This window comes from Typopeltis vanoorti, chromosome 9 (assembly GCF_054136105.1).
Source record: "Typopeltis vanoorti isolate ZY-2024b chromosome 9, IOZ_Tvanoo_1.0, whole genome shotgun sequence".
Taxonomy (NCBI): Eukaryota; Metazoa; Arthropoda; class Arachnida; order Uropygi; family Thelyphonidae; genus Typopeltis; species Typopeltis vanoorti.
This window is the reverse complement of record NC_143557.1, coordinates 73904104-73919092: the sequence shown is the minus strand read 5'-3', so window position 1 is coordinate 73919092 and position 14989 is coordinate 73904104. Positions and strand designations below refer to the sequence as shown.

The 14989-nt window shown below is 35.7% G+C and overlaps 1 protein-coding gene across 1 annotated transcript in view; it reads left to right on the top strand.

Annotated features, from left to right (window-relative positions):
- The window catches only part of eIF2beta (eukaryotic translation initiation factor 2 subunit beta), a 164654-nt gene that overhangs the window by 128245 nt on the left and 21420 nt on the right, over positions 1 to 14989 (top strand). The window contains exon 7 of the mRNA XM_090397454.1: positions 2771 to 2827. Coding sequence (XP_090253580.1) covers positions 2771 to 2827 — 57 coding nt within the window. The remainder of the gene's footprint in view (positions 1 to 2770; positions 2828 to 14989) is intronic.

The following is a 14989-nucleotide window of genomic DNA, read 5'->3' as shown; positions in this document are numbered from 1 at the left end:
ATGGAAATATGACTTCTGCATTACTTCAACCTTGGTATCACTTTTGGGTCAGGTTTCCACTCATGAGACCTCAATAAATCCAAATCTGGTCTGTGTAGTGGCCCTTCCCTTAATGCATAGCATTATACATGTCCGTAAAGATATGTGCAATACATTATGGAATACTAAGGCAATTGATGTGAATTCATTAGCCTCTATATACAAGTAGCCTAGTCGTGAAGTGACTTCATGCACAAATTTTGTTTGCTCACACTTGGATAAAGGATAAAACTGAAAATATAACCTCTTAGCATCTTTAATTTATAGTATAACCAAGTGGAAAAAATTAAATTATGTTATTAGGGTTTTATAGGATTGACATATACAACTTTTTCAGTACATGCCAGGATGGGAGAGAATAAGGATAACCACTGGAAATTATGTAAAAGTGTGGTTAGCACTGGTATTAGGACTAGTTTTTTGCTTAGAGGATGATGAATGGTGGCTGGAATGGATTACTAGAAGTAATTATTTGCACTTTGTCAGTGAATGAATTCAAGGAGAGGCATGATTAGTATTATAGGAACAATAGTTAGAGTGCATCTCCCATTCAGGCATGTTTGCAGAGTTTTGATTCTGCAGAGAAATTAATAATAAAACAATTAATGAGAATACTGGTAGAAAGGTAGCAAAATGATTTTGTAGCTATTGATAAAACTTAGAAATTGGAGGAAAGAATACTATAAAAGGGATCAGATAGATAAGCGACATAAAACTAGATATTCTGGATTGTTTGGAATAATTACCTTGGTCGATTGCGAGATGAAACAAGAAGTGATAGAAAATATTGAGAAGTGAATTAGCAGAACATATCAATATTGAGATATATTGATATGTACCATCAGAAACCTCGTGGAAAGGCAGGGGAGCAGCCGGAGTAAATGATATTCAACCAGATATGCTGAAATGTATAAAAAGTTTTAAATTGGCTACACTATTTAGTTCAAATGACCTGGTAAGAAGGGCAACCAAAACATAATCAGATGATTGCAAGCAAGCTGTCAAGAAAACCTAATATTATAGCAGGGATCTGTATTTGGAAAAGGTGTGCAGATAAAATTTGTTCATGAACCTACATTTTTATGATGTAAACAGGACATAACTGTTGATAGCAAGTAGTAATAATGTAATCAGCTAGCATTATGATTGCATCCTTTGCATCTCTTGAATGTACATTTCATTAATTGTAATACAAATGAAAATAAGTGAAATAATTATTAACTAAAAGGAAGCAGGTCATTGAACTGAATGCACACAGAGAAGATAGATTGATATGTATTAAAATGTGACAGGTGGTATTGAAATATTGTAGAGTCTGGAGCATGGTTGGTGACAGCAGCTATACTTGAGTTGAAAAGAACCAGAGTTTGATATATATCAAACTGTTGGAAGTAGTTTTTGTTAGTTTGCAAAATAATCAGCCACAGAATTCATGGGTTTACATACAGTAGAGTATGAAGATAGGATTAACTCTTATCTGTGCAAAAAAATTTAGGTTTATAAGATTCAAGTTACTTGATCATATCAGAAGGTCATTGAATCTAAGAATAAAAGGAGGATGCCTCCCACTCCCCCCACCCCAAAAGTAGTTGTCCATTCTCGCTTTCACTTTTGGATTACATATATTTGGGCAGTGAAAATAACCCTATTGTACACGTGCTAAACAACTTTCATTTGGTGTATGACTCCACTGCATTGTTTAAAGTTGGCTGAAAAAACATTTGAATATCCTTCCCACCCTCTTCTCCCAATCATTCTACCATTATCGGCTAGCCATTCTGTGGGGTGTATGCTTGATATGAGAGAAGTAATTTATTGTTTCATGATCCAGTTCTCTCAATGCATTCTCTAATAGTGTTATGTAAATTGTTTGGCTGTAGAATTCAGGTAATACTCTGCCTCAAAATTTAATATAGACATAATTATTTTAGTCTTGTCATTTCATTTGCTTTTTTTCAGACTTATTTTTAGATCAAACAAAACCTTTTCCTGAAATGGACTATAAACTGTGTACCAAAAATAATAATCAGATTTCATCTTCAGTACATCCACACTATAAATAATTGTTCTAAAATCTTGAATGAAATTGAACCTTTCACCCATATTAAAGTTTATTAATTGGAAATACCTGGGTCTTGATTCCCATAACAATATAATTAATAATTTAATAGGACACCTCTTGGCAATTCTCATAGAAGGGATGTAAGTTCTGTTCGCTACAAACTTGGTATTAACTAGGTCTACCTACTCACTGATGAGGCCTCAAAAAAGGTCGAAACCGGTCTGGGTAGTGACCTTCTCTCATAATGTTGAACAATAATACAGCTCCTAGGAGTTAAGTTCACATTATTGGTAAATATCAAGAATAGTGATCGGAGCTTGCTCCACCCTTTCTATGAGTTGCCTCAGCTTGCACTATCTTCAAGGGTTGCTGCACTATCCAGGTATTTGCTTACGCTTGGAATCGCCGAACTTTATATAGTTTCTATATTCGGCATGAAACTTTTTGAGTTTCTTATTCGGCTAAGAAACAATATGGGATGTAATATCCCTTAACTTAAACAAAAGATACTTTTATAAAAGTTGTAAAGCTAGACATATGTCAGCTGATTTCATATGGGAATAACCTCTTTTGGACTTGTGATTGATAATTGTCACATGTATTAAAGAATTTAATAATTTATGTTCATAAACAATCCCATTATTTATATGTAATTAATTAATTTTCTAGGCTACATAGGCAGCCAAGACATCTACAGGCCTTTTTATTAGCTGAATTAGGAACAAGGTAACATCAAATTTATAATTTTTGTAGATAATTTATACATGTGTGTGTGTGTGAGAGAGAGAGCTTCTTACATTACAGAATAAACTTTGAAAGTAATGGTTTGCTGATATTTACCAAAATCATTGCCTCTATTATATATCAAAAGATTGACACAGCCCACTCTTCATTGTAAAGACTTGGATGTACCTCTTCAGAAATATGAAGAACCAAGCTTTTTTCACTAGGACTGAGTTAATTGTTCAATATATGGAAAATCTGGGACAGTGAGTTTGATTTGCCTTTATGCAAAACACGCTATGGCCCAGAATGCATGGAATTTACAGACACCTCATGACTGAGGTAATTTTAGAGAGTCTACCTTGCAAACTGCTCAATAACTCATTCAATTCTGATAGATTAGACTAGAGAAAAATATATGCAAATTGATCTTATTTTAATTCAAAAAATAAATAAAATTTGTGTGTTAATTTTCATGTTTCTATGTCGAGATTGTTTAAATTAAATACTTTTTAATCTCCTGAAATCTCCTTTTTGTCTATAAAATAAAAAAAGCTAATAAGTGCTCTTAGACAATAGAGAAAAAACAGAAAAACTAAGTTATATGTAAAAATAGCTAAACAGAAGATTTTGGAAAGAATATAGAAAATAAATATCATAAATAAGTGTCAGTTTTTTTGGAGGCTACTGAGAAAGCTTGGAAATGGAGAAATGAGTACTAAAGGAATTATAGAGCATAAGTGATATAAAAACTAAATCCAAGGATTCAGTTTTTATATATAAACATGAATTAACTGTTAACGAAATGTATTTGTTTTTTTAAATTAAATAAGATCAATTTGCACATCTAGTACCTATACATGTTATCATTTCACTGATTACCAGAAATTGTAATATGGTTTTTTGTATCTCATTATTAGATATCGATCTGAATACTGAGTGAATGGGATGGGAAAAACCATGTGAGATAGCAAAGATTTGGACACTTCAGAAACCATCAGTTTTCCTCATCATTCCTTATAAGCTGTGTGGGGTTTCCTCAGAGTTATGAAATAATGAGATATACTGTTATAAACTTTCATCCCTAAGCAAACCTCTGATGTAATCAGATCTAGATATTAAACTTTAGCATTAGTTCAGTTTATCAATAAGCAATTCTAATAAGGATGTCAGTTAATTGATTGCTATGAGATGAAGAGTTAATAGACACATCTCTATAATTATTTTGTTGGTGGAATTGAAAACAGCAGACATCTCTAATGCTTTGGTGTTTTCCTCCTTTTCATATACGTTATTAAAATTCACTGTGTTGTTTTAAATGCAAGTACTTGCTAGGGCTTTCAGAAAATTCTGAAAAACTTACTAGTTTTTCAGAATTTTCTTCCAAATATAGTAGTTTTGTAAGGTGTTTAATTTATGTATGAGAAATTTTCTTTTTGGATTTATTAGTGGACAATAGTTCTTCATAAATATATACAATCGTCGACAAGTTTCACCAGCTAAAGTCTGTCTGGCTTCTTCAGGACAAGAAATGGGTACACTAACGTTAAATGACTTCATATCTACTAAAACTCCAAGATCCCTAGCCTGATCAGTTTCTTCTCACATAATCCTTCCAATGACTATCTCATTACACCAAAGTGCATCACTTTACATTTACTACCATGGAAGCAACAACAGTTTTCACATGACCACAATTCCAACTTATTGAAATCATTCTGCAAGTACTTCATGTCACTTGCATTCCTGATTACCATGCCTATCTTTGCATCATCAGCAAATAGCTGTATGTTACCTTAAATTCTTCCTCACATCATTAATGTAAAGAATGAATGACAATGGACCAATACTGATCCTTGGGGTACAATACCACTTGCACAATACAACACAGTTACCTTAAATCTTGTAGACTCACATCCTGCATACACCACTTTTTGATTATCTGTCACCCATCCATCCTTTTATTCAGACTAGTAATTTATAATCCAGTCCTTTTCGGCTTATGCGACAGCCTTCCATACTGAATCCTGTTAAAAGCTTTAGCAAAGTCCAAAAGTTTCATGGTGTAACCATTTCCCATGTATAACTGAACCATGACATTATGAAATGTAAGCAAGTTCCTCAAACATTACCTTCCCTAAGTAAACTTATAGTGTTCATTGCAAATTGTAGATTCTCTGTCAACTCATTTCTGTATACAATCTCTTACCAACTTTTCCAAAATCTCCACCACCATGCCAGAGATACTGATAGGTCAATAATTAGACATGGTAGTCTTTGCACCAAACTCATGTAGATGGGATTGTTATTATTAGATCTCCATGGAGTCAAGAGACTCATCACAGAAGGTCTCACTCTCATATGCACAGCTGATCATATCTTTACTTAAATGGATTCACTGTCTCTGCACTCACCACACTTTCAGACAATGCATTCCAATCACCCACAACTCTCCAAGTAAAAAAACCTACTCCTCACCCCCTTTGCTCTTGCTTACACTCTCCTTATACTTCTTCTGGGGATTCTCACCCTGTCTCCAGCTGTTCTATGAAAAATTTCTTGCACATTAATTTGGTAATTGCCTTTTACCAACTTATTGGCTCAATCATGTCCCCCCACTCCTCCTTCCATCAACCAGGCTCTGCAATTTGCATTTTCTCAGTCTATCTTCATACTCCACCTTTCAGAGACCTAAAACCAACTTAGTTGATCTCTGAACCATTTCCAACAATTCATCATCCTTTTGAAAACCAGATGACCAAATCTGTTCACAGTAATGCACATGTGATCTGATCAATGCTTTGTACAATGGAATCATAACATCCTTCCTTCCTTCTACACATCAGTGTTATTCACATCGTTACCACAGTCTATTGTGCTGTCCTCACAATTTTAGCAAAATGCCCCTGAAATTTTAGGTCCCTATCAACCATCACACCCAGATCATTTATTTTCTCTAAGATATCCCCACAAATTTTATGTGGGGATATCTTGTACACCTATATGCATTTTATCTTATCTGTGCTTCTCATACTTTAAAACCTTATACTTTGCTACATTGAACTGGTAGCCCCATTCATATGCCTATTCAAGTCCATTTGCAAGGCTATAACATCATGGTTGTAGCCTTGCAAACTACTCCTCATAGTTCTTCCCAACTTTGCATCCTCTGTAAACTGGTGTATATTACCATTTAAACTCTTCCCAGTATCATTTATATACAAATTAAACAGCAATGGTCCCAAAAGACCCTTTCAGAACACCACTAGTGACTTTCCTCTTGAGGGATATCTCCTAATAAACAACTTGCTGATAGCTATCAGATAGTTGATCTCCAACCCAATGCATTAATCTCCAATTCAATGCCATCTATTCCAATTTAGTTACCAGCATGCCATGTGGCAATTTGTCAAAGACCTTTACAAAATCTAAATACACTACTGTGTATGTAATCGTCCCTTGTCCAATGCATTGGTGACCTTGTTATAAGCAGATTGCAGAACACTATCTTTCTTTAGCAAACCCATGCTGTCCAAAGGGAAACTGCTGCTGTTAACCCATATTGGACTATAATTCAATGCCTTAGTCTTATCATCCCTTTATGAAGTGGAATGATTTCTCCTTCTTTCTACTCCTTTGAAACTTGGGCCAATCTAAGTTAAAACTATTGTTAACTCCCTGGAACATTTCTTCAAGACACATGGTGATATACCATCAAGTCCTAGGGCCTTATTGATATCAAGTTTGCTCAGTTCCTCATATACCTCCTACTCACTCAACATCAGTGGTTCTTCCCACTGCTAAAGTTCTGCTTTGTTACATTCACAATGATGAAATACTTTAACGAACTGCTCATTTAACACTGTACTATATCCTCCTCAGAGGTTATCATTCTACCATTATTACTGACCAAAATCATCCTCCCATAATCACTCTTTCTTCTAGTGGCCACATATTGAAAAAAACTCCCTAGGATTTCTTTTAGCCTTATTTGCAAACTGCAGCTCATACTGCACTTTTGTTACCCTTACCAAGCAAGTCGCCTTCCTTGCTTGCTCCTAGTACTCCTCGTGTAACTGATTATCTCCACTCATCTTGTGCCACCTCCACAATGCCTTTTTATTTTAGATTGCATGCTCCACCTCTTCAGTTATCCATTTCACACAATTTTATTTAATCTCCTGACCTTTGGAATATACTCGGTTATTGCCTCTGCCAGATACTTCCTGAGTAAATACCAAGCAGCATTTATTTCCGTCCCATTCAATTCCTCATTCCATGATATCACTGCAAGTTGCCTTCTGAGTTTGTTATAATCACCTGCCTCATAGTTCCACATATAACCCTTTCTCACAGGAATCCTGGTAGCCTGGAATATCCTTTGATGAGATAATCCAATCCAAGACCTTTGATTCTCATATCATCATCATCAAATTCCTGCCATGTACCCTCAAGGGATGTACAGGGTATGATAGTACTACATGAAAAATTTACATCATTACTAATTTCCTATCCACAATTTTCCTCCAAATCAGTCTGTTACTTGTCAAGACCCCAACATTACCAGATCTTATATTTCTATTGTCTAAGGCACTTTGTACCGTATCAATCCCCTATATCTTGGTCTTCCTCTGGGTCGTTTTGCTGCCAACCTGGCAGAGAACACTGGTTTTGCTAATCTTTCTTCACCCATTCTGTTTAAGTGACCATACCACCTGAGATTAGCTCTAATAACGCATTCCTGGATGCTGACAATGTCAAGTTCTTTCCTAATATCCTCGTTTTTAATATGATATTGCCATTGATGCCATCTGTTCACGCCTATAATCTTTCTCAGGACTCTCACATCTGCGGTCTCTAGTCTTTGGGCAAGTGTTTTACTTCTGACCCAGCTATCAGATCCATAAGTTAAAACTGGTTTGAACACTGTCTTGTATACAGCTAATTTAGTGTTCCGACTAATTTCTCTCTTATTCCATATGAATTTATTCAATTGACTTCCTACCATACCAGCTTTATTGATTCTATTGTTTATTTCCATATTTAATTTACCATCTTCACTAAAAATCGTGCCCAAGTAGCTGAAATGTTTTACTTATTCCACAGGTTCTCCATTCACAACACAGTTGACATTTTCAATGATTCTGCCTATTTTCATTGTCTTTGTCTTTTTATGCTTACCTTCATACCATATCTATTACAAGAGTTATTCAATTTAGTCAGAGAATCTTGCAGATTTGTAGCGGATTTATCATCATCATCATCAAATTCCTGCCATGTACTCTCAAGGGGTGTACAGGATATGATAGTACTACATGAAAAAAAAATTATATCATTACTAACTTCCTATCTACAATTTTCCTCCAAATCAGTCTGTTACTTGTCAACACTCCAACATTATCAGATCTTATATTTCTATCGTCTAAAGCACTTTGTACCGTATCAATCCACCTATATCTTGGTCTTCCTCTGGGTCGTTTTGCTGCCAACCTGGCAGTGGGCTGGCAATTTGGGATTTAGCCGACCAAATTGTATTCTTATTGGTTAAACCAAAATATTGAAAATGTAGCGGATTTATTTAGAAGTATAACATCATCCGCATAAAGCAAAGAGCTGGCATTAACATCTCCAATTTCGATATCATGTTTAATACCACTTTCCTTCATAATGTGATCCATATAGATAATGAATAACAGAGGGGATAATGTACATCCTTGTCTCACACCAGATTTAACATTAAACCATCTTCCTGTACTTCCTTCAATTCTAACTGCTGACTTACAACTCAAATAAAGACTAAGTATTGCTTGATATAATGCCCCATCGACACCATATAACTGTAGTGTATTGAATAGCTTCTCTCTTGGCACCTTGTCATATGCCTTTTCGAGATCGACAAAACTTAAATATAGATCTCTGTTATATTCCCATGCTTTCTCGACTATTTGTCATAAAGTGAAGATCTGATCATGACAGCCTCTATTTGGCCCGAATCCAGCTTGTTCTTCACCAAGCTTTTCTTCCACAATTCTTCTCAACTGTTTCTCAAGTATACATGCATAGATCTTGCCAGGAACACTCAGTAGGGAAATACCTCTGTAATTCTTACATTGTTTTATTTCCCTTTTTATATATGGGTGCTATGACAGCTCTACTCCAATCATTGGGAATTCGTCCCTCTGTCCAGGCCTTTTGAACTAATCTAGTACAGCCACGTAAGACTTTTATACCACCATACTTCAGCATTTCTGGTCGAATATCACCTACTTCTGCTGCCTTTCCACATTTCAAGCCTTTGATGGCTTTTTCTACTTCAAATATCAATATGTATTCCTGACTGCATGCCTGGTCAGTGTTTTTCATCATTGCTTGTTTCATTTAGCAATTTTTCCAAGTAATTACTCCATACTTCAAGGATATCTTTTTCTCCTGTTTTCATGTCACCTTTATCATCTCTAATTCCTTTTACAGCACTCTTTCCTCCATTCCTAAGCTTCTTCAACAACCTCCAGAATATATTGCCGCCACCTTGATATTTATTTTCTATGTTCTTGCCAAAGTCCTCCCATGATTGATATTTATTTTCTATGTTCTTGCCAAAGTCCTCCGATGACTTTTGTTTAGCTAGTTTTACACACTGTTTATCTTTCTTACATTTGTCTCTGTAATCTCTAAGAGCACAAACTGATTTATTTGCCAGGAACTATCGATATGCTTTCTTCTTTTCCTTCACTGCCTCTTTAACTTCCTGTGTCCACCATGGAGTTCTGATTTTTCTATCCTTGCAGACAACATGCCTCTCTAGCTGAATCAATCAGGGTTTTCTTCAAGGCCTTGCCACTGAATCTCCAAGGTTTGGTTTCTTTTCTCAAACTCTTTCATTTTTTCTTCAATAATGTTTGTGTATTTTAGTCTGCAGTTCACATCTGAGAACTGCTCAACTTTTATTCGCTTTAAAACTTTCTTACATGTCATTCTTTTCAATATGAAATTCAATTTTATTCTGCTCAAGACTAAATAGTGATCACTTCCAATTTCAAATCCTCTCTACACTCTGGTGTCCTGCACCAGGGAGAAAACATCACTATCAACAATAACATAGTCAATGAAGCTTTTCTTATTCCTTGCCTCTTCTCTCCTTGTGAATTTATGCACATTTTTATGTTGGAACATGGTGTTAGTAATAACCAGTCCATGTCCTGAGCAGAAATCCAACAGATATTTGCCATTATTATTAGATTTGCTCTTTTCTCCAATTTTTCCCAAAACATTTTTGTATGTCTGACAATCACTTCCTACTCTGCTATTTAGATTCCCAACAAGGACCAACTTTTCCTTTTTCATTGTGTCAGTAGCTTTCTCTAGAGCCTCAAATAATTTCTCCACTTCTACCTTAGTAGAGCCTTCTGTGGGACCATAGGCACAAATAAGTCTCATTGTCCAGTTCTCCATTCTGATATTTGCCCAAATTACTCTACTTGACACTGCTTGCCATTCAAGAAGATGAGCCTCGTATTTTGTGTTGAATACTATGGCTACTTCTTCTTTTCCTTGATTGTCATTTCCTGAATATAACATTTTGTATTTATTGCTCAGAAAGATCTCACTAGTTTTTGTCTTTTTTGTTTCAGTCACCCATATTATGTTGATCTGGTACTTATCTAATTCCTCAGCTAGCTCAATTTCTTTGCCATTCAGGCTTCTTATGTTGATAGTACCGATCTTTAACTGGTGATGTTGAGTTGGGGTGTGTTTTCAGATTTGATTCTCATATACCTTTGTTAAGTACCACCTAAGACAGTTGTCCCTCAAAAACTGAAGAAATTCTTTCTCTTTTGTTCCAGACACTGTCTTTTCATTCCAGTGTATATTACCATAATTGAAATGAAATAATCACCCTTTTCTTATTAGCCAGACCAGTTTGCCTATACATTTTCTTCTCACTGCATTCCGCATTACTAGGATTATAGGACTAGGATCCTACTAAACTTTTCATCCTGTCTATGTCATACTGCTTCAAAACCACTGTCACTGCTTGCATCTTCACTTTAGATAGGCACAACTTCTCTACTGTGAACATCCTCCTATCTGCCCTGCCTGTCTTCATGAAAAACATATCCCTCCATCTCTATTCCTGTCAGAATGTCATCCTCATCCAAACATGTCTGACTTATTCCAACGATTTTTGGATGAACAAACTTTATCAGTGCTAAAATTTCATTTGCCTTGTTTCAAATACTTCTAGCATTTGTAAGCATTCACACTACCTCGTTTTTGTTTCTATACTAAGTCCCAAGAGCCTCCATAGCTCAATTTGTATATACAAAGCCCTTTGATTGGAAAGACCTGGGTTCAATTCCTGTCCAAGATGTCAGGATCCTTTATCTGGTCTCTTTCAACTAAAGGCGAGTTAGCCAGTCTCATACAGAGGTAGAGGGTTTTTACACCTAGAAACTCAGATTTTTCAACTCTCAGAACAGGCAAACTAGTACCATGAACACACATGGATTTTACAGCCATGAATACTTACGACAACATGTGGAAAAGATAAGGTCCTCACCACGTCATTACCCATAGTTAACCATGTGTCACATTATCGTAGTCAATCTCCTGGATAGGAGATGCCACATGAATGGGATACCAAGTCCCACTAACCCCAATTCTCAGATATGACTCCACCATACTCCCCCCACCTCAGCCGTTCCTTTCTGTTATCACTGATACTACACCTGTCTCCAGACCTTAGTGTTACCTCCATTTCTTTGACTATCTTAATCCTTTCTTGCACAGCCGCACATCCTCACTTCTTATGCAGTGTCTCCTTTTGTACCCTGAGCTTCTGTTTCGCTGTCCATCATGTGTTCCTTCTCTCTCATTCTCTTCACTCATGCCACTTGCCTCTCCATTTGCAAACTCTCCTGCTCTTCCATAATGCCTCTTGTTTCTTCAAGTCATCAGTTATCACACATTCTTTCCACTACTGTAGAATCTTCCCTTTGCTGAGACTCAAATTATATAGCTGGGTCAAAGGAACAGCTAGTTCAGCTGAGTACTAAGTACTAATCAGTAGGACTGATGGGATAGCACCTGGAAACCTTGAAGGAGCAACACTGTTATCACCACATTTAAAAATTCAATCTCTGTAACATATATCTTTTTTTTTAATAATGCATTTTACCTACCTATTATCATTATGCAGTAACCTACCTGATTCAATGTTTTCATTCCAATGTAAACAGAATGCAACAATAGTATATGAACTGTTGTATAAAGTGAATATGAACTCAGCAATTGGGACTGATGGGATAGTCCCAATATTTGAGTTCATATTCATTTTATGCAACAGTTGTAGTACTTTTCTCCTGATACACCTGAGTTTTTTCCTCAACAACACCAAGTTGATAGCTTTTAGCAAAATAGGTACTCATTAATTGAATAATCTCTCTTCTTCATCTGTCACCCATTCATTGACAAGAATTATTCTTTCACATTCATTCTTTCTTTTCATATACTCACACTTAGCTTTTGTACAATAGTGGTAACTTTTCTGGCCTGAGGATTATAATTTTCATAAGTTTCACCATCCTTACCCATGTGATTTTCCTTCCATATTATTTTTTTCTTAATCTCTTGCTTAATAAGATTGCACATTCATTTGACTTCTACCCTATTTATTCTTCAAATTCTAGGGACACATTCGAAGATTGCATCATTATCATTGGTGTATTTTTTAAATATTGCCATGCACTGCTAATATCCTTCCTATCTAGCAATGATACTGTGGGATTGAACCTTCTATTCTACTTAGTTCATCATTATTTCCATATATTGACATGGGAAGTAACTAAGTGAATATCCATCCACTTAGTTACTTCCCATGTGTCAGTACAGCATGTTCATTACCACCAACCAGCATCTTTTACTGAAACTACCTCTGACACTATAATCAGGTTTCATATATTCTTTCCTCAAGTTTCATTCTTTTCATGCAGACTTAGTTTCATGGCTACCAATCAGAATTCAGATAATTAAAGTTACCCATGATGATTAATCATTTAGTACCCATTAGGTTTATTTGGCAATGCATTTGATCTTGTTAGACTCCACACCAAATACTCTCAAACTCACTGATATATGAAAAACTTACTAATAATAATCCTAATCCAGCTAGACACTGATATTAATATCACACCCCTTCTCTCCTGTCTTGCCTGTGAGAGCTAGGTCTTAATAATGCCAATAATTTGAGGCTACAATATTCACTTAAGTAACAATAAGCTCAACCTCTTTGTTTCTCATACTTCTGGCATTTGTATATAGACATAGGTTACCTCCATGCTTTGTTGTATACTCTATTCTGTAGTCTTCATAACCCAGTCAACTTTCAAATTTCTGTTCATATCTAATGTTTCACTTATGCAGACTTACATATTTAATAAGACTGAACTTGACAAACACAATCATCTTTTCATATAATCACCTCCATTATTTATCATGTTTTTAGCATTAACATAGTTGCATAACTTAGTCACCTTTTGCACCATTCCTCTTATTATAATCTAATTTCCCTGACTCTCTGTATTATGTCTCATACCAATAAATACTTTTTTGAGGCTTCTGATACAAAACATATTCAAGTGCAAGCTGTCCCTCATATAAATTCCTTCTCCATCAAACTCACTCTGCATATCCAAAAACTTGGCAACCATTCTTTCTGCCCAGCCTGTATTGAATCATTTACTATCCATGTTATCCTATCGCAAAGATTATTGAAGAAAAAATGAAAGAGTTTGATAACAGGAATCAAACCTTGGAGATTCAGTGGCAAACTCTGAAGAAAACATTGATTGATTCTGCCAGAGAGGAATGTGGTGAGGTTGTCTGAAAGGATAAAAAAACTCCCTGGTGGACACAGGAAGTTAAAGAGGCAGTGAAGGAAAAGAAGAAAGCATATCAAAAGTTCCTGGCAAATAAGTCAGCTTGTGCTCTTAGAGAATACAGAGACAAATGTAAGAAAGCTAAATACTGTGTAAACTAGCTAAACATGGGAGGACTTTGGCAAGAATATAGAAAATAAATATCAAGAAGGTGGCAAAATATTCTGGAGGTTGTTGAAGAAGCTTAGGAATGGGGGAAAGCGTGCTATAAAAGGAGTTAGAGATGATAAAGGTGACATGAAAACAGGAGAAAAAGATATCCTTGAAGTATGGAGTAATTACTTTGAAAAACTGCTAAATGAAATGAGCAGTGATGACAGCACAGTGGTAAAAAACACTGACCAGGCATGCAGTCAGGAATACATATCCATACTTGAAGTAGAAAAAGCCATCAAAGGCTTGAAATGTGATAAGGCAGCAGGAGTAGATGATATTAGACCAGAAATGCTGAAGTATGGTGGTATAAGAATCTTACAGTGGCTGCACTGCATAGTTTAGAAAACCTGAACAGAAGGACGAATTCCCGATGATTGGAGTAGAGCTCTCATAGTACCCATATATAAAAAGGGAAATAAAACTGAATGTGAGAATTACAGAGGTATTTCCCTACTGAGTGTTTCTGGCAAGATCTATCCAAGTATACTTGAGAAGAATTGTGGAAGAAAAGCTTGGTGAAGAACAAGCTGGATTCAGGCCAAATAGAGGCTGTCAGGATCAGATCTTCACTTTACGAGAAATAGACGAGAAATCTGTATTTAAGTTTTGTCGATTTGGAAAAGGCATATGACAAGGTGCCAAGAGAGAAGCTATTCAATATGCTACAGTTATATGGTGTCAATGGGGCATTATATCAAGCAATACTTAGTCTTTATTTGAGTTGCAAGTCAGCAGTTAGAATTGAAGGAAGTACAGGAAGATGGTTTAATGTTAAATCTGGTGTTGAGACAAGGATGTACATTATCTCCTCTGTTATTCATTATCTATATGGATCACATTATGAAGGAAAGTGGTATTAAACATGATATCAAAATTGGAGATGTTAATGTCCTTTGCTTTATGCGGATGATGTTATACTTCTAAATAAATCCGCTACAAGTCTGTAAGATTCTCTGACTAAATTCAATAGCTGTTGTAATAGATATGGTATGAAGGTCAGCAATAAAAAGACAAAAACAATGAAAATAGGCAGAATCACTGAAAATGTCATCTGTGTTGTGAATGGAGAACC